The sequence below is a fragment of the Leptonotus elevatus genome, chromosome 2 (genome assembly GCF_054856555.1).
Source record: "Leptonotus elevatus isolate MCC_2025b chromosome 2, RoL_Lele_1.0, whole genome shotgun sequence".
Classification (NCBI taxonomy): Eukaryota; Metazoa; Chordata; class Actinopteri; order Syngnathiformes; family Syngnathidae; genus Leptonotus; species Leptonotus elevatus.
The window spans coordinates 4773474-4797257 of NC_141240.1; the positions used below are offsets into that span (position 1 = coordinate 4773474).

Below are 23784 nucleotides of genomic sequence, written 5' to 3' on the forward strand. Positions count from 1 at the left end.
TGTGGGGGGGGGGGGGTGCAGGGAGGGAGAGGGAGAGAGAGACGAGAGAGTTTCTCTTCTGGCTTCGGCTGCACCACACTCAAAACCATATGCTTGTCATAGTGGTGTGTGTGTGTGTGTGTATGTGTGTGTGTGTGTGTGTGCGTGTGTGTGCGCGCGCGCACGCGTGATAGGTGGGCAGGGCTTACTTAGTGGGAAAACTGCACTGAGAGAAGGATACCCAGGATAAATGGAGGACAGAGGCGCATACAGTCAATCGGACAGAGATGCAAAAGCAGCAGCAGAGAAAGAGGAACCTGCACCTCTCGCACACGTATCGTGTGATAACGTGTGTGTGTGTGCACAAAATGACCGAAGGCGTTGTATCAAACAAAGCAACCAGCACCTCTATTCTCTTCATGAAATAAAGAGGTTGACAAAAGCAAGTCATGAGAAATATGAGTTACCCACCAGAGTCTTGGTCCATCTTGACTGACAGGGCGGGGCTCTGGGGGGCGGAGTCTTCACTTAAAGAGTAGCTGTGTTCTCCTTGGATGTCTGTGAAGCCACAAATTGAAGCAGTGTTGTTGACAAAATAAATGTATGCATACTTTATGTAGACACAGTTGCATGTTATGAAAATGTAAATGTGGATATGTGTGTGTTTTTAAGGAGGGATTATTTTGCACTGTCCACTTTGGTTGACACTTTCACCTGTTAAAAGTCGAAAATTTTGAAAGCCAAAGCTAATATACACTTTTGAATTTCGGAATTTGACCTCTCTGAGTGAGGAAGGAGGTGATCTCAACGCTGTTTTGAGGGGAACTCGATACAGTTGGTCTTCATGCCGAGTTGGCTTTAAAATGTGGCCCAATAGAGGCGTTGGAGTTCATTTTTGTGCAGATGTTGGCAGTGAGGTCAAGCAACTGGCCATACAGAGAAATCCAAGGAAATGAAAAGGCCATTTAAAGATGTTATTGGGGCTGCAAAGTGTTCCTTGGATTTCAACCACTTAAAAACACATCTTCACATATTCAAGCCGCAATTGGTAGCAAGCGAGAGTTCATTGAAAGCATCACTCATAATGTGCAGGTAGACGTTTGACCTTTGTGCAGTACAGCACTATCAAGTAAGTATCAAAGTTAAAGATGATCATTGTGACCTGGGCTGCTGTCTATGTCCATGTGGAGGAAAGAATGTCTGTCTGCCAGCAGGGGGCGCTCCAGCAGGTGTTCTTCAAAGAAACTGCTGAATAATTCACTGCTGAAGTCGTCCATCTGGTCACCTGAGAAAGGCTGCAACACAAAAAGTTACAAATGGTTTCAAGAAGGTGGGACAGCTGCTGTGCAGACACATCGATGCCCAGGGAAGGAAGACATTTATTATTTGTTCTGAGTTGCTATTTCTTCAGCGACAGAGGCTGATTTGCTGTGTCTATATTTTGCTGCAAATCGCACAAGAACACACACATGCAGGCATGCAAAGAGACGACAGAGTGAAAGGGGTGCGCAAACAGCGCTGCACTTCTTGAACTCGGTTTGAGTCAGTGAGTCCAGGAGTCAGGAAGCAGACTAACCAACAACTAGTTGCTATTTTTTATTTATTTATTGTCCACAGTGCTACTTGGACCATATAGCCCTCCAGTTCTGGAATCAAATTCTTTTGACAGAAGAACGGTTGCCGCCCGGAAGACTTCTGATGTAGATGTGAAGTCATTTGTGTACCTACAGTACGTTTAAATTTGGTCAGTTTGATACTTTTTCACAAATGGACGCTCTTGGCCAGTGCCGATGTTAGTCTGTTTTTTCTTTTACACATCTTGGACCAATCTAAAGTGTTGGAAGTGGCTTGTTTTGGTTTTCCTGTTAAGTGATGGTTTTAGCGATGTGAGGATTCTGCCTGACACCAGTGGTACTGTACATTTTAGCAGATTAGGGTGACAGAATCCATTTTGCGAGAGAACCTTATTGTCTTCATTACCCATACCCCAATTATTTTTTTCTAGATTATGAATTTGACATTTTTTTGTTTGTGTCCTGTCTTGCATGCAGGAGATATTTTATAGTATATTTGATGCAATGTCAGAAGCTGTAATAGCAAACCAAGTTTCATCCAGATTTGATGCAGACTGCATTTGACTGCAAGAAAAATCCCATTGACCACGTTCAGACGCTTAAATCTCCATTAGATCTTGTCACATCTGCTTTTCATTTGTTGACCTTATTTAGGATCTGACATTTTGCTCCTTCAGATCTTGAACACGGCTCCATGGATCTGAATGAAAAGGTGACCAATAAGGATCTAAGATCATAGACACTTTTTCATGGATATACAAAGTAAATATAATTCCTTTGTGAAAGTTAGCAAAGCAACCACCCATGTTGCTGAAGATGAATAGATCTTAAGGCATTTAGACAAGTCCAATAGTCTATAATGACCACCACTGTGCTGATGTCATTACATATAACACATGTTCATCCTGAACTCAGATGAGTCAGCCAGCTGAGACGTTCTGGAAGCCTGGGACAGTGCGGTGCTCGAACTTCACGGGCTTCGAGAGACTTTTGATGAGAATGAGGCAGGAAGACTAATGTCAAGGTTTGATTCCAGGAAACAAGTGTGACCTCATGTGCAAAAATAACATTAACTTACTTTACAAGTCTGAATTTTAAAAAGCTAACATGGATTATTCTTATTTTAATATGAATTGTGGTCTCAGTGTGCTCTAGTGGTTTCTCAGCTCTGCGGATCCATTCCATGCTCTACATAAGTCCATACAGAACTGTGTACACACTGGATAGCTCCTCAAATTGAGTTTTAGCCTCATAATGCCGTCATGCACCGTGTTAGCTTGTCTTTGCAGTTGAACATGTCACCATTGAAGGTCTGGGACTCGTGCAATGGTATTATGAAATCACGTGGAGTAAGCACACATACCACTAATATAATGTAACTAAATTGAGAAATATTGCATTTGCTCCAGTAGGCCTCAAGATCAACACAGGAAAATGTAGAATATCGTCATCCATTCCTGCTACCTTTAATCGCAGACTGGAATAGATGAATGGTGTGTACCATAAAGGGAATTTTGCAAGGAAGTTCAGATCCTTCAATATGTGTAAGATCTTTCTGCTGGGGGAAAAGCATCAGTGGCAAGGACACTGAATGGAATAGCACATTTATTCTATCTATCTATCTATCTATCCATCCATCCATCCATCCATCCATCCATCCATCCTGTTTTCACCCCCCACAACGGTGTTTCCCCCCCCCCCCCCCCAAAGTGTGTTATGTGCCCTATATGTCTATAAAAGTGTATTGTGCAAACCTAGTGCAGTGAGTTAAGAGGAGCGACCAGCGGGGCCCCTTCCCCCCAAGCAGGCGGGGGCAGGAGGCGCACCCGCCCTCCAAACCCCCACCCACCAGGACCCCGGTGGGCATATGGGACCAGCCCGGCGGGTGGAGTTATCTTTTGGTATTTTTGTAGACTGCGTGCAGGTTGCAATGGGCGTAACGGGGCGTTTGCGCTGTTGTGCGCCTTTATGGTATGGAATGAAGCATTTACCCAGCTAATCATAGCAGCAGTCGTCATTTGCATTAAAATCAGGGTGGTAGGAGTGCATATGGGCTTTGACATTGCATAGACAGAAAATAAAGTCACTGGGGTCCATGCATGACATTGACATGTGAACTGCAAGATTCAGATAATTCAGAGGGATTTCCCCACATTATTGTCTTATTCATTAACGGAATAAATTACATCTACCTCACATGTCTGTGGAGTGGTCAATCTGTCTGCTTGTGCCTTGATTAAGTCCACCAAAATTGCATTACGCCCACCTGTGCTACCATTTAGACCTGCTTTTACAGAGTCTAAAATCTAGTTCACTTTTTGTGACCAAATTTACACGTGTCGCGGTGCGGACAGCTCAGAAAGCTGAAACTCCCATTGAGGCGCAAACAGACTAGACGAGACTTGCGCCCGTTTTTACGCCAAGCGCACGGGCACCAGTAGTAAAACTCTCTAAGTTTAATTAACGCAGAGTTGTCTCACCTGGAGTTAAGCGCGGGCACCACCACCATAAAAAAAAAACGCATCAGTGGAGCCCCGATTTGACGAGTCACCATGGCAACGGGGAAGCAGATGGCGGCCCCTCTCAACTAGAAATCTTAATGCGATTGTATGGAGAATTTGAACATGTCTTTAGGAAAAAGTGCAACACCGCAGCAGCTGCAAAAGAGAGGGAGGCGGCGTGGGAGAACGTTGCTGCTCCGGTCAATGCGTACATTTAAATGTAGTCCTTTGCAATCACAATAATATTACAGGGGAAACCGGCTTCAATGGTAGCTCATTAATTTTTTAATTTAGGTGCAATCCTGCGGGGAAGAAGCGCACTTGACAGCAATTTAAGATGAAATATAAAAACATGTAAACATCATGACCATCTCACTACAAATATTTAATTCCCTGCGCACATGCGCAGTAATGCTGCACACTCTAAAAAGAGAATTGTTGAACCAATTTAAGATTGCAAATTCAATTGTTCACTAACTTAAGTGAATATATAAAATTTCATTAATTATGAGTTCATTAAACTTAATATATTCACTTGAATTAAGTTAATCCAAAATTAATCCAAAGTGAATATATTAGGTTTAATGAACTAAGAATTAATTAAACTTAATATATTCACTTTGGATTAATTTATTTCAATCATGTGTTACCAATTGAAGCAATTTTATTAAGATGGTTAACAATTCAATATGTAATCTTAATTTGGTTCAGCAATTCTATTTTTAGAGTGCACCTTCATCAACGGGATCCTTGTCAAAAGGACATGCCATGTTCGAGAAAAAGTGGGCTTTTAGTGTTGGCCTATTGACTTTTTTCTTTCTGTTTTTTAATAACAGGTGGCAGAACTATATGCTACGCCAAAACTCGCCAGCTGACTGAATGAATGAGGAAATCAAATTTCGTGTGCGGCTGAAAGAGGCGGACACAGAGAGAAACTCAGGGTTCATTGTGATAAACCTGCTACCGACCAGGTTAGGTTAATAGAGTCTGTTACTATGGTAACTGACCGAGAGCTGAAGTTACCTCTCTTTATGAAACAGGCTAGAGCTACCCCTCTTTCTCTGGTTTGTGTTACCTCGCTTTCTGAAACGGAAAACTCAGAGTTTCACGCATTTCAGGGTTAACAGACTCAAAGTTTTCACTAAACTTGCTTTGTGAAACGGACCCCAGACCTCTTTATTCTCTGAGGAGCCTGAGATCACAACATGGGATTGAAGATGGATGAAGAGAGAACTGAGCAACCTGCTCTCCTTCATGAATTTTTTGGACACATCCTCCCAATGACAATGTACAGCAAAATAACTCTTTCTCCAAAAGACACATTCAACAATTTCACATCATCTTTCATACAATTCACTATTTATTTGCACACCGTAAAAACTCCACAGTGTGTGTGAGGACAACTTTTCCTAAAACAAAAATAGGGCACATAGCCATATAAATAAACCTACCTATGTTTTGAAAGCAAGTAAACATGTCGGTCATAGCAACTTTGTACAATATAACTAAGTTAAGTACATTGAAGAAAAACAATGTAGCGTTTGTTTAATTTTTATATAAAGCAACTGATTTAATCTTTCTAATTTTTACTGCTCATCATCATTGCCTCACTGATCGAAGAAGTGACTCTTGTTTAAGCCTCTATAGACCGTCTACACTCTATAAATGCTCAAGTCAAATCTGTCTTTGCCTTGCCATATTGCGGACCTGTCTGTTTTGCACAACAGTCCAACATGATCATTATAATCTTTGGAAGGTCCCAAAATGCTTCAGTGATCCAGTGTGATTACTCTGTTGGTTATGTCAACCACAAGCACCATACAAATGAAAACAGAGAGGTTAGTTCTAACATTAGGACAGACACTTGCGAGAACAACTGTAGTTAGAGTGGCCCTTTCATTTAATTCAAACAGCGCTCTATGGTGAGAAACACTTTCACTAGTACAGTTCACGCTCACGCTTGTGTGTCATTAGCAAGGAAGAAACCGAGCAGCTAGAGCAAACAGATGTAAGGAGTAATTATGAATGCAAGGAGTGTGGTTAAGCCTGTAATTAACAATGCGTTGTCTCAAATTATCTATCGCACCTCTATTGCACTAACTGTCACGCGAACACTAGCTTGCATTCACCTATTATGACCACCAATTTAAAAAAAACTTCAAAAATACCGCTGGAGACGACCACCACAGCACAGTGCCCACATAGCCATTTGTAGTCTCCTCGCCCAAATCAAATGTCATTTGTGGTGTAAATTCTGACCTGTGTTAGGCAGCACTATGCTACAGGGACATCCAGGCTGCTGGAAAAGGCAAAGAAGAAGAAAGTCTAGTCGTAAGAAAATGAAATAGAAAACATGTTGTTAACACTAAGAAAACGTAGTCAACACTAAAACATTCACTGGACTGCTCAGTCAGATAAACACTTGTCTTCAGACCAGACAGACCGGGTTAGAGTCTCACTTCTGTATTTTTTAGCTATTTAATATGGCCGATAGAGGTCGCTAAACTAAAATACGTAACACTTGGTCGTAATTTGGAACCTTTTCAAAATGACCTATGCGGTCGTATTTATTGGATGACTGTCTCAATTTTTCAGCAACATGTGGCAGTAGCGAATCAAAATTCAATTTCCTACATCAGCAGCTTGAAGTACCTTTCACACTAAACACGGTCAGTACGAAAGGGTCACGTGGCAGCACGGAACAACGATAGTGCCCAAGTGGCCACCATGCCAATATTTGGAAGCACCAAGAAGTAAAAACAGAGACTTTTGCCACTGGTATCTTCAATTGTTGCAAAAAAAAAAAAAAAGCAGCAGAAAAACAGAATGGTGCATTGTTTACTAATGGTTCTTCGTGTGCTACATAATGAATGGGTTCATAGATACCATGCTGCGCGCTGCTAAGTGCAGTATGAAAAGGGCTATAATGTTCAATGATGGGTTACAGTGAAAATATACACTTTCTGAATAAAATTCATTGTTGATGAACACTTATGGCTACTATGTAACATTTTACTACATACATTTTAATGTTGTCCTTATGATGTTACTGAGCTTAGTATCTTTCGAGCTGGTACTTTGTGTAAAAAGAACCACTGCAAACTAGGAATGTAACGATAACGGCAATAAAACTGCCACAATATATCGTCGTTGTCATGTCACGATATTAAAAGCAGCACATTTGCTAAAACAGTCGGGGTGATTTCCATTTGTGTAGTTCTAGCACCCTCTGGTGGCTATTTTTGTTTGTGGAGTTTAATTTTCACAAGGCATGTTTTGGCCCTTCTATGTTTAAAATCTACGCTAATAGTCAGATGAAGGGGAACGTAATATGCTTGTGAACAGAGTCAATATGTAGAGGAACTCAATGTGTGTGTGCATTAGCAAGTAAGGGCCTCAATATGTATATTATATTAATTTATTTTTTTATATATAATATTTATAATATTTTTTATTGCTGTAATGTAGCCTACAAAAGCACAATAACCATTATCATTGTGTGTGTGTTTGTTTAGTATGAGCTCTTCTTTTTTTTTTACAATATTGTGACCTTTTTTGTATCGCCAATCTCCCCACAATATCGTGATAATTATCGTATCCTGACCTTCATAATCATATCGTGATACCATCGTATAGTGATGTTTGGATATTGTTACATCCCTACTGCTAACACATCCCACATCACACCATCTTTTAGAGACATCTGATTATCGGACCTTTTATGTGCTTTGTGTGACATCCTATTTTGGCTAATAAATTGTGACTGATGGTATTGGTTGCTTTTAACGTTGATATTCTGACAGTTTAAAATGAAGCTGCAATTGTGCCATAGAGTTAAAAGACAAAGGCAGTGCTCCCTACTGTATTTTATTTTACGCGGCTACAGTGGTTTGGCTGCATTTAGCTTCACTTGAGTTAATGTGGAGTCTAAAGTCAACTATAGTTCTCAGGAAAACAGGACACACAAGATTTGACTCTCTCTCTCTCTCTCTCTCTCTCTCTCTTTCTCTCTCTCTCTCTCTCTTGCACACACGCACACACACACACGCATACAAACACACACACACACACAGCATGCCTGCTCACATTCTTCTGGCAGCTGCGTAGCCAATCAGAAGTGAACATGCAAATAAGATGGGTGTGTTTTCAACAGCTGGAGTGCAGGGTTTGAATGGGGAATACTGCAAAAAAAAAAGAGAAATCACAATAGAACACAATATAAAGCAGGGATGACTAACTCATTTTGTCATAGACCACAATGAAGTTATGATTCCCCTCAGAGGGTCGTTAACAGAAACCATGTATTGTAAATGTATTTTTGCCTCACCGTATCATAACATACACAACAAATAGATGGATAACTACTTTTGTAATCAAATGTCAATGACAATATTTTTTTCTATTGTTGAATGTTCTTTTTCAAAAGGGGTTTGGTGACAAAACATTGCGATATTTCAACATTCAAAAGTCAATTTGCAATTTGGGTCCAGATTTGAGCAGAGACATGAAGAAGATGCACATGATTTGGTTTAGGGAGCCACATAAAATAATGTACAAAGTAAAAACCAAAAACTGTAATATAACAGAATTTTACTTTTTATTTTCCTTTTTTTTCTTCTGTATTTTAAAAAATCATTTAATTTTCAAAAATAAACTCAGATTTTACATGTCAAATGTAAAATAACATGAAATCACAGGAACTGTAAAAACACACAATATTTCTATTATTTTACACAAAAACACTCCATTAGAAATACATACAGTATATTGATTGTTAAAATACATTCACAAATGTATCGTAATTTCACAAATATTTGTCTGTTATCTAATGGAATAAAATATCAAATTCAACTTTAAAACCCTAATATATATATATATATATATATATAATGAGAAATTAGCAGGATATTTTTTTTATTTTACCATAATTTCTTTGTGAATTGACATGTTTTTTAAAGTGAAAATAACTACAATTTCTGTAATGTCCTATAGATGGTAGCATTCATTGTATTAACATTTATTTTGAAAGGACATATAATGAGATATACACAGTAAAAAAATAATAATCAAAAAATATATTTTAAAAAACAATCAAAAAAAAAACCTGTAATTTTCCAGCAGGTGTGGCGTCAGAAAATACTGTGAAATAACAGAAAATTACCTTCTCGTAAAAACAATTTTAAAATTACCGTTTCTCTACGAGAAAGTAATTTTCTGTTATTTCACAGTATTTTTCTGGCGCCCCAGCTTCCGGACAATTACATTTAATTGTTTTTGTTTTGTTTTAACAGTATAGTGGGCCAGATCTGGCCACCACCAGTCTTTTGAGTTTGACACATGACAAACATAAACATGACAAAAGATCCAAACGTGAATATTTTAGATGTCACTTTTACACAAATACAACATATAAGCATGTATATAGTATGCCGAACAAATTTATGAGACCACCTGTTATAAAAGAGTTAATTCAGTACCGCAAAGTGCTTTAATACCAACTTTTTCAATCTGATAAGCACTCAATATTTGACAATTTTGAATAGGAGACTGAATTCAGATTTATCAGCCAAATTTGTGACTGCTCACTGGTCTTCTTTGAGTAGTGAGGATTTATCATACCATTCTTCCATCTATGCATTTTCTACACCACTTCTTGTGATCAGGTCGTCAGTGAGCTGAAGCCTACCCCAGCTTAATTCGGGTGAAGGCAGACAGCAACCTGGAAAGGTTGCCAGTCAATCACAGCGAAAGATGAACTTTCACACTCACGTTCACATTGTGGGAACTGAACTCATGCTGTCTGAACAAAAGACAGGTAAGTGAACCGTTACATCAGCAGTGACTCAAACATAACATTCAACCTGCACAAAAAAAACAAAATGTGTGTCCAGGAATGTTAGAAAATGTGTAATAAGAAAAAATAACATATTTGACCGATTTTGCCCCTTTTTTCAGTGTATTTTGGTTAAAGAACTTTAATATACTGGTGTATTTGTCATGAGGATAAGCTTACAAAGTATACAAAGTCAGGTGTGCTTGGCTCCCATTTATCAAGTCGTTTTTGCCGAATCACACAAACCCATTGACAGCAATGTGCTTCTTTTCACATGCGTGCTTCTACACTATTGGCACATAATAAGCATGGTAGCATACCCATTTTGTCACATTGTGTTGTATCAGCTGTGATTAAGGTAGGAGTATGATGAAACAGTGTGTGCATGTTTAGCACTGTTTCCTTCCTCATAGCGAGAGGTTTCTGCGGACATGTGTCTTCACACATGAATATTCATTGCACTGAAGACTCTAAATTTTCTGTTTCTGTAAATGTGAGTGTGACTGACCCATCCTCTGACTGACTGGTGATTGAGTGACACGGTTCCCACCTCCAGTCACAGAGTCGGTGATAAACAACAACAATGGAGAATCTTAATAATAAATAATACAAATCTGTTATAGAAACAAAGACATGAATAAAAACATCCAATGGGGCAAAGTGTAGACTATGGAGTACTCCAAAGGATACTAAAGTGTTCAGAATAAGCTAATGTTAGCATGTGTGATGTTATTTTTGTATGCTCAAAAGTGACAATGGCACAATGATGACAAATGTGCTTGGCTTATTAGCGACCCTTAATTGGCGCCCCCTGCGAACCAGGTACTACAAATACTACCTGGTATTTCTTCCATGGACGTGTCTTGAGCACAGTGCTTCTCAATTATTTTTTGATGCAACCCACCCCATGAGGAAGAAGAAAATGTCTCCCCCAACTCTCCGCCGCAACGATAAATAGTATATTTTGTCTGTAAAATTGTTCTAAGTACACCCCTGCTGAAGGGCTAATACTCCATGCACACTCTCTGAGCACCACTGCCACCTACTGTAGTGGATGTGCAATTACACTTTATTCTCAAAAGGCAAAGAAGGAAACAAAGTTCACCGGGGTCACATGTGACCCCACTGACATTGCACCGCACCCTCAGAGAACAACTTTGAGTCACTCAATGGTGATCGAGATTGTGGCTATAAAAGCAATTGTGTCAGGGCACTCCAGAAAGATCATATCACAGAGTATCTGATGAGGTACAAATGTACTGATAATCAGATAATCATCCCTCCTTCTGATCCAATTCAGTGAAGGCCTGATTATCAGCTGACTCAAAAAATAAGCCTGAGCGATTATCCGGTGATGTGGTGTGTTAAGAGTCCCCCCCCCCCCCCCCCAAGAGTACCCCCACCCCACACCCACTCCATTCTATAGTTGAGGCTGACAATCACAAATGTTTAACCTATTTGGTGTTTATGATGACAAATCCTTATTTGCATGGTCAAAACCGCATTTGGCATCGCAGATTCTGTGTAAGGTTAACTGGAGTTTGAGCCTTGTTTCCCATTTTTGATACACCATTTCTGGAGTTTTACACTTTATAAGGGTTAATTTGAGGGTGAAGAAGGCTAAGGTTAATTATCACTAAATTAGTATTGACGCACATGCACCCAGACGCACACAAAGGAGAAAAAGTAACAGCACCGGATGTCAATCAGGATCTGTGACCCGAGGTCCGGGTCCGGGTGGCATATCCAGCTGAGGTGCGTTTGCTTTGAAGGCAATTAAAAGGCAGACGGCAGGCGCACTTGGTAGTGTCGCACAATTAGTGAGCCGCGTGTGTGACTCACCACATTGGTGAGAAAATCTCCCTCGTTGAGTTCCTCCAGGTCCAACAGGTTGGTGCCTCCGGGTGGGTAGAGTTTATCAGCCGTTAAATTGTCTAAAATAGACTCCATCATGGTAGCGTATGGCCGCGCACGTGCTGATAAGAACTAATTCATGAAGAAAACGTTCCGAACGTCTGTCATGTGTGCAGCCGCGATACCAGCGTCCGTGGAGGACGCAACTCAGTCAATGGACTTGGGCTGCGAGTGACACGCTCAACGGTGGTGACAATTCACATCTGCGCGGGCACGACCGTCCGTCGGTCTCCATCCAGCTGCGAGAGAGCGGTGCTCCGTCTTCGTTGTCCAACCGCAGCGCTAGCCGACCGTCTCTCCCACGCTCTGATGAATATGCAGCAAGCCCCGCCCACCTGGCGTCATCATGTGGCGCACACACCCAAAATAAACCAAACAATTCATTCAAGCAGAGATGTTATGTATCTATCTGGGTGTTTGTGGCATGCGTTCATCAAGTAATCCCAAGGAACAAGAAATATAGTATACTTAACACGCCCAATTTCCCGTCTTGTTCAAATTAGCCTGTTTTGAGTGGGTGGCCGTGTCACGTGCAAATGAGACAAACTGGGCCAACAGCGAGTATGGATTTCGTTACCATAGCGACGAGTAGCGATGTTAAGTGGTCTGAGACTGAAAATGTGAATGCAAACTGAAAAGCTAATAAGAGCCCATAGACATAGCATTTGTGTTTTACTCTGGAATTGCACTTGTTGATTAGCGTGCAGATCCCTTTATGTGCCACATGAAACACATCAACACACATTGGCAAATAAAAATACCATCTCCTATTATTTTTTATACTCTATACCAGGGGTCACCAACCTGCCAGAAACTAAGAGCTACTTCTTGGGCACTGAATAATGCGAAGGGCAACTGGTTTCTGAAAAAACACATTTGATAAAATTACAATTATGTTATGATTATATGGTTATTATTATTAATTAACATCAATATCACTTTATTATCACTGTTAACCCGAATAAGTTAGCAGAACTAAAAAAGAAAAAAAGGGAGGTAATCGGTTGCCTCAATTTTTTTGTTAGCTGTTGCCTCACTTTTTTTGAGTTGATCAACTCAAAAGTTAAAGCTTTCCAGAACTTGAATGGTTTGAGTACATCCAACTGAATTTTTTTTTTTATACATAGTATAGAAGCTTTCTGTTACAGCAACTCAATTATTCTCAATTACCGGTAAAAATTTATAAATGTTAGTTTTAAAACTACTGGATTAAGTAAACAGAAGTCCAAACCATAAGTACACAAGGGTCATGTGAATGCTGGAGCCTATCCCAGATGTCTTCAGGAAGTAGACGGCCACCATGCCGCCTGCTATGAGCATATTTTTAATAATCTAACATAAATTGTTATTAATTCATTTAAACCAGGTAAAGAAACTGAGAACCGATTATCATTTACAATGTCAACTGCAGAATGAAATAAGGCTAAAATAATATTACAAATTAACACTTGCGTAATGTAATATTTTATGTTTCATAATTTATTTTAATGTCATATTCTATGTTTTGTGTGTATGTTTCATAATTTATTTTACTTGTTTACATTGTCAAATAATACTTTCTATAGCATTCCTAGAAAATCAGTTTGGAAGAGGTGAGTTACTCATCTGGTCCTTAGGGGAGTCATGGCCTTGTATAGAGTGAGTGTCACTCCATGACAAAGGATTTTTCTCTTTGCTGATTTCTGATTCCACACAATTATTAGACTAAAATGTTTTGGATCACCAGGCCAATTTTAAAGGGGCTCTTTACAATATGTTCTATAGGCCCCCACTAATTGAAAAACATTATTCTGATTAATATTATGTTTGCGGAATATGAATTAAGCAGCAAAATCCACCCGTTTGTATGCATCTCAGGGGGCGGCCGTTTTTAACCGGGCAATGTTAGGTTTGTTTGTTTGTTTCCCACGGCCGCAAACACATTGTTGCTTTGTGATTGTTCCAAACCGTGGCAAGAAAATCAGTACAAGATGGATTCTCTGGGGTTTGTGAGCTCACAAATATCACGAGAAGTCCATTTTGCTATTAGCTGTCGACTGAAAATGACATCACAGTGCCTAAGGGCTGAGTTTGCAAATGTCACAAGGCTAAAGCCAGAAAACAGGTAAGATGTAGTACTGTGAGGGTGTGATTTTCAGTCAAAAACAAATGGGCAAAATGGCAGCCCCATGAGATGGGTAAAAATGGGTAGATTTTCATGTTATTTCATATTCCACAAACTAAATATTGATCAGAATGCCGTGTTCTCCCTAGTGGGGGCACATAGATCAATTCTAGTAAAGAACATTTTTGACTTGATTTCCACTTTAATATGAGTCAAAGACAACCAAAGTAAATACAAAATGCAATTTGTAAATGCTTTCATTTATCAAGGGAGATATCTGTGCCTTTGGGAAAAGGCTGGTGATTCATCATCACCACTGAGGCTAACCTCAGTTAAGATGCGTTCTTTTCACGGGATGCACTCAGACCTAATTAGCACCAGATTTGTTTAACCGAGAGATAATTGAAATAGCACCTGTCAGATAAACTGAATTAGGTCACAAGAGCCCAAAAAGCAATATATCCCACCATCAGAAGAAATAAGAACAAATGACGCCTGAAACCTATCAGTCTGGAAAAGGTTACAAATCCATTTCCAAGGCTTTTTTTTTTTTTTACTCCAGCAAGCCACATGGAGAAAACTCCAAACTGTAGTGAACCTTCCCATGCAGGGCTTCTCACCCAACCAAAACGATTCTTTTCCAAGAGTGAGACAATGACACGATGACTCATCCAGGAGTTCAGAAAAGAACCAAGAATGACATCCAAAGAACTGCAGGCCCCGCTGGCTTCAGTCAAGTTCTGCCTTCACGACGCAAGACGCTGAGCAAAAATGGCATCCATGGGAGAGTTCCAAAGCAAAGAAAAATATGATGTGCTTAGACAAGTTTAACTTTTTAGAAGGTGTGCGACATGATGAAGGTGAGATTCATGCGCTCTTGGGATATGTCTCAGGAAATTGACCCAAATTCATACTAGAAAATTCACCTCTGAATGGCTAAAACATGCGATACGGCAAAAATAAATAGTTACAAATTTCATTTAAATATAAAGTAATAGACTCTCCACAAATACTTGATTTCATTTGGTCATTTAATCAATTACGCTTTCACAGAGGGAACAATTTGCATTTATTATAGAATAATCATTTAGAAACTGTGTATATATTGGGTAGGACTGGTCTTTGTGAGATATTAAAACCAATTTGATTATTGGAAGCATTCAAATGTGACAAATATGCAACAACAAAAAAAGGAAAAAAGAAAATCTGAACTCAGGAAGGGGGCAAATACTTTTTTGCTTATATGCTGTATTATACTGTAAAAGTCAAACAAAGATGTAGACCCAACACTAATGTGTTACCACTTTACCCGGGGCACAATTTCTGACCCGTGTAATCTCTATTTCAATTTATTTTTAAACTATTTGTTAATCCTTCATTTCAAATTGTAACCTGCAGTCCCCCAAACCAAACTTGTGTGAACTAACTCCCCCTCATTGAAAAAACTTGAGGATGCATTGGCGTTCTGGACCCCACTATTTTTTTGTTTCCCTTCTGACGAACAAGTCTGTAATTTAGAAGAGTGAGAAGAGCCAAGCCTATTGTAAGTGTACTCCTTTGTTTGGATCCCTGACCTGTTTGTTATACAATCTGTGATGCATTGAGAAGATCATTTATGGTTATGGTGCATCTGTAGATTTTGGTGACATTTCACATTCACTATGTTCAGTAGTTTGCTGAAATATGTCGGGTAAATTTAAACCTGTCCATCCTGTTGTAGACAAAAAAACAACAACAACCTTAAGTACGAATAATTGAAATGTTATTGGTGTTTCCCTGGCATGAATTCTTACGCATGTAAGCAGGTCCTCACAGTATTAGTATTTAGCTCAGAGCGCCAAAGTTCAACCTTGCAAACCCATTTTGGAATCTGTCTGAGCTTGCCAGTGGATTTGCTCCTTATTTGTGAAATCTGGGGCATTTCCAAAAGTGTCAGAGTAAAACATACCTCTTTTACATGTCGATTATCAACAGTTAATACGACTACCTTGTCTATTGTTAGATCGCCTGCTAGTCCACGACCTATTTCCTTTATTGTGTTATCTTCATCTCATCTCCCTATATCCCCAGTGGATATCATTTTACAACGTTCTATCTGTGCTATGCTACACACACAGCCACCTGCCAGCGGGGCCACTGACTTCTTCATACAAGTGTCAATAGTTTTGACACACTGAGAGTGGTAAATCTAACACTAGAAAATGTTTATATGTGTCCACACCAATGAGTGTAAATCTGACACTTTTCAAAGTGCTACTTTTTTCACACTTAACCAGTGTTACTTCAACACTATATAGCGCTAAAAATCAACACTGGTAAACACTGAGTAGTGTTGAAAGTACTCTACACTAGTGTAAGTGTGAAAGATTTAATTCTGCCAAACAACACTTATCTCTGGTGTTTTTTTTTAAAGACTTATGAGTGTATTGCACTAGTGTCAAGAAGGCCTAGATACACTAATCCGACGTCGGCCAAATGTGACCGACGCCTCTACCCCTCGACGTCGGCCTAGAAGTCGGCACGTCGCGTAGAAATATAACGTAAATACACACCGCACCGACCCAGACTATTACGTACCTTCAGCGCATTCGCGAGAAATAATTCCCCTCTATACCATCGGCGGCGGAAGTCATTATTCCTTAAGGCAACTGGAAACCTCTTTACGGGGGCGGGATATAAAAATGTAAACAATGCATATCGGTTACTTTTTCTCTCACGATGTCCTCCCACGCGAATGAAACCCTCCAGCTTTTTGCACAGTATATAAAAGTAAATCCTACCTGCTATATCCAGTCGCGACCCCATGTCATGACATAGTTTGGCTTTCATACCTTTGTCGGCAAACCCTTTAACGGTAATATCATACAATGCCGGTCTCTCTTGAACCAAAGAGACGTAGTCATCTTCCTTCTTGCTCAAGAATACTTCGACATAGTCACACTGACCTGGGCTCGAACTCACACTCTCTGGGTCGGGAGATGACCACTCTACCACTGAATCACGCCACCTTGACATCAACAGCTTGATGTATCATTATTGAAATGTTGGCAGCACGCTAGGAAATTGGAAAGTTTCTCCTTCACCGGAAATTAGGTTGTGGTTAATTTAACACTCAAGGTAGTGCTATTCAGGTTACACCCAACATCACCCCAACACTCAAGGAAATTTACTTTGACAGTGTAACTTTTTATCCTAACAGTGTTAAAATAACACTGCTTAATGCATATTTGATTGAACAGTGGAAATTTAACACTGACCAATTTGCTGTGTACTACTGGAACCTCTAAACTTGAGCGCAATGTGTAGTGTGACACTGATGAACCAACTTTTAGTAATTCATAAAAAAAAAAAAATCCCTATCAGAAATAATTTGAAGTGAATATGTGTCAGCGCATTAAAACCTTCATTAAACAGTTACTGTTACTAGTCATTTGTAGGTAATTATTATTCTTTTCTTTTCTTTTTTTAATGTTTTGCTCATATTGTACTGAGCAGTCAGACAAAAGTAAGTTCAGAGCATCGTCACTCTTTTCCTCTTTGCGATCCCCGTGTGTGTCGTCATCACAAAAGAGGACAGTGAAAAAGCAAATAACACTTGATGCATTAGCTCATTAGCAGCTCACTTGTTAAAGTTTCACAAGGCATCGCGTGTGACGTCTTGTATTATAACAGTTTGAACTTTTAAGTTTCATTTAAACGTTTGAAGCCCAATTTTTCTTCTGAATATAAGAGGTAGAAGTTCTACTAAGTTCTACGGTATAGAACACAAAATTGTACCACCTTTGGGATGTTTTGTTGTACCTAAAATCACCACCACCACCACCACCAAAACCTCCATGAAGCAATAATTTTTATTTCACAAGACCGTGTCATAGGTTAGAATTTACATTTATCTATATTTTTTTTTGTCAGAGAAACTGCAATTTATGAAAGCTCTTTAACACATAAAAAAAACAGGATGGCTGATGGAAAGATGGATGGAGAGATGGAAGGATGGATGTCACTGTTCCTGTAATTCGTCACTGGTTGTTTCCATTCATGAGCAGTAAATCAGCGATTGGCTGAGTACGTAATAATGCACTATGACTCATCATCTATTCTGAGCCAAAAGAGTTTACTTGCCACTTTGACCTTTTGTCTCCTAGGTGACCACTGTGATGTCATCAAGCCTCCTCATCAACATCCAACATTCACATGATCCTCATTCAATCCGCAGCTGTTAAGGGGTAATGGTGTAGTCATGGAGTAGATAGTCATGATGGCAATTACTGATTTATGTTTAACCCCTTAATATAAAAAAATAAAACCTGTATTTGGATGTTGCGTTGGTGAGGACGTTTTAGCTTATGCAACCTTTTTGCAGGTGGTAAATAAGACATCTGTTGACATGTTACCATGTGTCTTTTCTTTCAGTGATAGTCTTTTTATTTTCTGCCTTATAATACCAGATAAATCATGGGAGCTACAAGAGTAGGCTAATATGGCAAGGAAAACCGAGCCAATGCAATCAAAACCCTACTTCATTTTTGTTCTTCTTTGCCGTTATATAAATTATTACATTGTCATGATATGCTTTACAGCGTGAAATAACCCTATTGCACATGTGATAACTGTCTGTTTTGGTAAATCAATGTGAGGTCGTTGAGGCTTTAAATAAAGGCACACATTGCCATCTACTGGAGGTGAAGCACATTGCATGCTAGACAAGCTTGTCGCTATCATTTAAAGCAAGCTTCTCCCATCCCGGTCCTTAAGGGCTAGAGTCCTGCAGGTTTGAGATGTTCCCGTTCTCCAACACACCTGATTGAAATCAAGAGCATGGCTTTTGTTATGAATGATAAACAGAGGGCTGGATGGCTTCGCAGCACAATTTTTACTTTCTGGACCTTATTTTTCCACCTCTGGCGATGAGTGTCAAGGTCACCACTGCATGGTTTTTGATCGGGTCAGTTTCCTGGTCAGAGCATGTCGCACAGTCAGCATGTAGGAACGGCGGTCAGGCACAAGCCGCTGCTGATCCAGGACTCGCCTGTCACACATGGGTGGCAAGACAGTCTCAGTGTGAGTAGCGGGCCCTTTCTGTACTGAAAATTGGTAGAAAATCAGGTTATGCTTTATTTTTGTGGTTCAACAGAATTAAAAACAAAAAAAAAAATTCAGACAAAAAACATGTTCATGGCTCTTCAGAATAACTATAAATTTGGTTATTTTTAGGCGTATATTTTGTGGTCATTGTCCTTTCGGAGGAGCCATGGCATGCGGTTGAAACCAAGCTTTCTGACACAGGGTCGCACCAAAATACCTTCTGATTTGATTTTATCCAACAGGATAATGCCAACCAAAAACACACAAGAATGGATAAGAACAAAACATTGGATATTTATTAAGTGCCTGATCCAAATCCTATTAAACACCTGTGGAATGAGATGAAACACGAAACATGCTGTTTGGACAAGGCACACTTGAATGAGACAGCACGGACGGGGGAGTTTGCTCTGGAAGAGTGCACCATCATACTTGTCCACAAGTGCACAATTGTCATTAGGCGTTGCAGAAATATTAAGTGAAGGGTGCAAGATTTCTTTCTAGGCCAGTTTAAAACAATTTTCTTGGACCATGAAAATGAAGCAATGGTTGATTTTCCGGTTTCTTTTCTTTCTTAAAAAATAAATACATGATTTACTACTATAGTAAACACCGCTCCATTGCTGGTTCCAGGTTCACAGTCCCACTATTTCACAGATTTTTATTTGGTGACCACTACACAGTGGCACACTTATTTAGATTGAGAACAGTGCAAATTTGAAAGAATGAACCAGGAAGTATGCACGTATTTCAGCACAGACTAGTTTTTGCTTTGTTTTTTGTTTTATTTTTTTAACATTTTTGAATGACTGATGTAATTCTGCTCTTTACACCTACAGAAGGAGGCGGCTGTAAGTTAATTCGATACTGTAATGTATGGAGGATCAAAACTGCCAAAAATCTAAATAAATAAGTGAATAAATGAATAAATAAATGACTAAAAGTTCAAATAAAAACAGATATAAAAATAGAATTCAAATTAAATCCCCCAAAAATTTAATATAAGTGGAAATAAAAATATCTATTAATCTATAAATCTATGTATGTATATATGTATGTATGTATGTATATATATATAAATACCAGTAAAATAAAAAACAAAACAAAAAAATTCTATAAAAAAATAAATATAAAGATAAATGTCGAAATAAATACAAAAATAAATATATGAATAGAATTAAATATCAATCAATAAATAAGAACGCTCTACTCTCACATAATTAAGTAATTATTTCATGCTGCAGACGCCCTGTCAGGACGAAATGTTATTCAAATGAGGGGGCGGTCCTAAGCGTGTCTTAGGTTGGCGTCACCGCCTTGCATGGAGACCTCCAGCAATGGATGACTATCTTGTCCACTGTCACCTCGACTTGTTGTCGAGCAACTCAAGTCGCAAGTTAAGTGACAGTAGACAATTGATAGTCGTCCATTCCTGGAGCTCTCCAGTGAAGTTGGCGAGACATCCTTGCTCACCGAGCCTCTCTCTCGACCAATGAAAGAAAGTTTGCAACGGCGGAGTCCAACCCAAGACGCGCCTTCTCATTTGAATAACATTTCGTCCTGGCAGAGCGTCTGCAGCATGAAATAAATAAATTTGATTTATCATATATATATATATATATATATATATATATATATATATATATATATGGGGGGGGGGGGGTTATTTCCATTTATATAAATTTTTGGGGATTTAATTTTTGAATTATATTTTTTTATGTCCATTTTTATTTTCACTTTTAGTCATTTGTTTAGTCATTTATGTAGTCATTTATTTATTTTGAATTTTGGTAGTTTTGGTCCTCCATAGTAATGTACATCTCTGGTCATGACTATTGATGTAGCCTATTTTTTAAGATGATAAGTTTGTTAGTTAGGAAAATACAGGATTTGTTTACTGTAAACATATTGATGGATATGCACACTATTACACTCACTGAATGAGTTGTGTTATATATTGCTCTGCAACCTCTTGCGTTTGTATTATTTTAAAAATGTTTTAAAAATAATTTAAAAAGTTTAAGTGTCATAAATGCTACAGTATAAAACGTGCCTAGAGAGTATTTAAATAGGGTATTTAATATAGTGGTGGGTACCTCACTATTCGATTTGATTCAGTGGCCCACGATTCAATTTGATTCCGATGCATCTCTACATTGGTTTATATTTTATAACCCATGTAAAACACTAGTACCTTTTCAAAATAATTGCAAAGCCCAAGGAAGAACAAGGATTTATTTTTCACACTTTGACTTGCATTTAAGTGGCAAGGCAACCTGGTTTACAATAGTGTGTCAACACAAATGTCAAAAGGTGTCAAAGTCAGCCTTTGCTATAACAAATATCTAACTTCTCCTATAAGAATACATTTACATTTATCAATCTGATTTAGCGTAACCTGTAGTTTAATACTTGAAAGTGCAATATGCAGCAAGCAGTGGCTTTTAGTTTTTTATCTAAACATTGATTTTTAATACGTCTGAATCGATTAAAAATCTTTTCAATACGACGATTGATGCATAAAAAAAAAGGATTATTGTTCCCACCCCTAGTATCTATATAATCGCAGATTTTTATTATGGGGGGTGATCTGAAAGTAACCATGCGATGGAGCGGGGATCACTGTAGGCCTACTTTAATCTGCTTCAAATGATTTGAAATAATGACCATTGAAAGTATTCTTTCTTTCAAGTAAGAGAACCAACCATTTTGTTGACATCCGTATGCGTTTGGTTGACAAGTGTGTGACAAAGGCTAACATGACTTAAACCAACCTGATGAGCTGAAACACTGTTGCTTCCACACCTAACACAGTGTCAGCCACTGACAGCTCCCTGAAACTACACCTTCTCTCACACACACACACACACACACACACATCATTACTCTTGTGCTACACTTGTGTGACCCACGTACATATACCGCATCTACTGTACATACAAACCTTAAATCAAGGGCCAGTCTCTGTCCTTCCTCTGTTGTCACCTCCCTGCCAATTTCCAAGTCTGCTTTATTGGCTATCAACACTGTTGGGACAACTGAGTCACACAAGCAGTTACTTCCCGGATGGAGACTTATAAATCTTTGTTAGAGAATTTAATGAGTAACGTTACTAACGTCACATGTGGCTGTGTAAAGACTTTTATCGTCACAGCATGGCGAGTATTTAGTGCGTGTGCGCATGTGTCAAGGTGACAATAGGCAGGCTTCATGTAGGGTTACTCAGAGAGTTAGCATAGCAAACACACTGTCCCTGTGCAGATCACACAGTGCAGGTTCTGGTGTTTTGCTTGAGTTAATCAGTAGACTTTGATGCAACCACAATGCTGTCAAATACATGTGAGGTTTCTCCTTGTTGCGAGTCAACTCCTTTCTTACCCAGACTCTGTTTGGTTTGGTCAATGAGTCTTTTGAGTTGTGAGACCTCCAGGAAACTTTGGCGGTGTGTGATGGAATAGAGCAACAGGAAGCCATCAGCCCAGCGGATGGATGCCTCCAGTGAAAGCGCACAGCTCTCCTGTCACACACAACGCCACTAGTATACTTGAAAGCTCCAGACAAATGATTTTCCTTTCAGAATCAACATTTTCTATTGCATACTATAACTACAAAACGTTTCTGCAAATGTGGGCCATTAATTTTAAAAGTTTTAACTGTGCACAGTAAACACAAGTGTATTTTTTTCTTCATTAAATGCTGTTCTGTTTCTAAAAAGAGTACACAGTACACCAATTAAAGTTCAACAGAACACAGATTTTTTTTATTATTAAAATAAAAAAATCACATGGATTTGATTTAATTAGATTCTTGTGTTGACTGAAAAATGAATAATAAAACCATACTTAACCACAAGTTGTTGGCTTGACTATAGTGTGGGTTAACAGGTCTTGTGTAGTGCTGTTTAATAAGAGGCCGTAGCTCTAGTGGTCACATTAGTAAAGATACACCACAGTTGTGAAGGTTTTGGAAAAGGTTTCTGCGTGATATTGTACCTTAGAAGCTGTATCCAAGATTTCAAGGTCAACAGCTTCCTGGTCCACCAGCCGGCAGCATCTGTAGGTCACCTCTATTGTGGAACACAATAGACAATAAAAGGAAATGTTTATTTTTATTTTTTTATATGCTTCTTACCCTTCTTGTGGTCATATTCACCAATAAACCGCTTGGTCAGGAAGCGGACGCACAAGGCTGTAGAAATAAAACAGGCAGAGCACACTGTTGTACAGAATTAATACAGTATAACAAGTGCTCTTCCTTGGTTGGCTTGATTATGAGTGTAGCCAGAAAATATTCATACAAAGCATATTTTTCCACTATGTAAAGTTTTTGATGTGCGACAAGGCAACAGGTTGAACAATTTTTTTTCTCTACCTGTCTTTCCTGTGTTGGGAGTTCCCAGGATGAGGAGCTTAACCATTTCCTTCCGCTGTGTGGCTGTCCCCATGTAAAGACCAGAAATCATTAACACAAGTAGAAATGAAAGACCATACAAACAATTTGGACTTGCCACCGACCTTAAAAAGAAAATTGCAAAAGTAGTTAGAAGGAAAACACAAAAGGTCCTGCTGTCTTCTGCTGCTGTTGCTTGCTGAAAGGAGACTGTATTCCCTGGGACATGAGCCAGCTGGGCGGACGACAGGCGCACAAAAAGCAGCTTCCTAATCTGCTTGCTGACATTCATATAAACTTTTCACTGGGCTTTAAATACAAACCATAATTTACAGACATCTGCATTATACATCTGCATGTCTCATGTTTAACTACTTTTTTTCCCTATATATTCAAGTGTATTAA

At 39.0% G+C, this 23784-nt stretch overlaps 2 protein-coding genes across 3 annotated transcripts in view; both read right to left on the reverse strand.

Annotated features, from left to right (window-relative positions):
* The window catches only part of creb3l1 (cAMP responsive element binding protein 3-like 1), a 34598-nt gene extending 22481 nt beyond the window's left edge, over window positions 1-12117 (reverse strand). The window contains exons 1-3 of the mRNA XM_086069980.1: window positions 11730-12117; window positions 1142-1274; window positions 451-537 (exon numbers count right to left, since the gene is read on the reverse strand). Of these exons, the coding sequence (XP_085926106.1) occupies window positions 451-537; window positions 1142-1274; window positions 11730-11840 (331 nt within the window). The 5' untranslated portion in view covers window positions 11841-12117. The remainder of the gene's footprint in view (window positions 1-450; window positions 538-1141; window positions 1275-11729) is intronic.
* A 5818-nt stretch (window positions 12118-17935) lies between these two features.
* LOC147178232 (ras-related and estrogen-regulated growth inhibitor) lies at window positions 17936-23780 on the reverse strand. Of its 2 annotated transcripts, XM_086067230.1 has the most exons (9): window positions 23505-23780; window positions 23362-23424; window positions 23122-23178; window positions 22983-23056; window positions 22369-22507; window positions 21935-22028; window positions 21765-21836; window positions 18792-18934; window positions 17936-18705 (listed from the first exon to the last, which is right to left on the reverse strand). In XM_086067230.1, exons 2-8 carry the CDS (start codon window positions 23405-23407, stop codon window positions 18826-18828), a joined length of 591 nt encoding a protein of 196 aa, XP_085923356.1. In that variant the 5' UTR covers window positions 23408-23424; window positions 23505-23780; the 3' UTR covers window positions 17936-18705; window positions 18792-18825. The 2 variants fall into 2 exon arrangements, with proteins under 2 accessions (XP_085923356.1, XP_085923355.1); XM_086067229.1 differs by lacking the exon at window positions 23505-23780 and having other exon boundaries at window positions 23362-23478.
* Between the last annotated feature and the right edge of the window lie 4 nt (window positions 23781-23784).

Coding starts and splice junctions, on each gene's coding strand:
- LOC147178232 (XM_086067229.1), bottom strand. CDS start 23,452: ATGATTTCTGGTCTTTACATGGGGACAGCCACACAGCGGAAGGAAATG. Junction 22,508..22,982: donor TCTTGGATACAGCTTCTAAG/GTACAATATCAC, acceptor TGTGTGTGACAG/GAGAGCTGTGCGCTTTCACT. Junction 22,029..22,368: donor CCAAACCAAACAGAGTCTGG/GTAAGAAAGGAG, acceptor TGTGTGACTCAG/TTGTCCCAACAGTGTTGATA.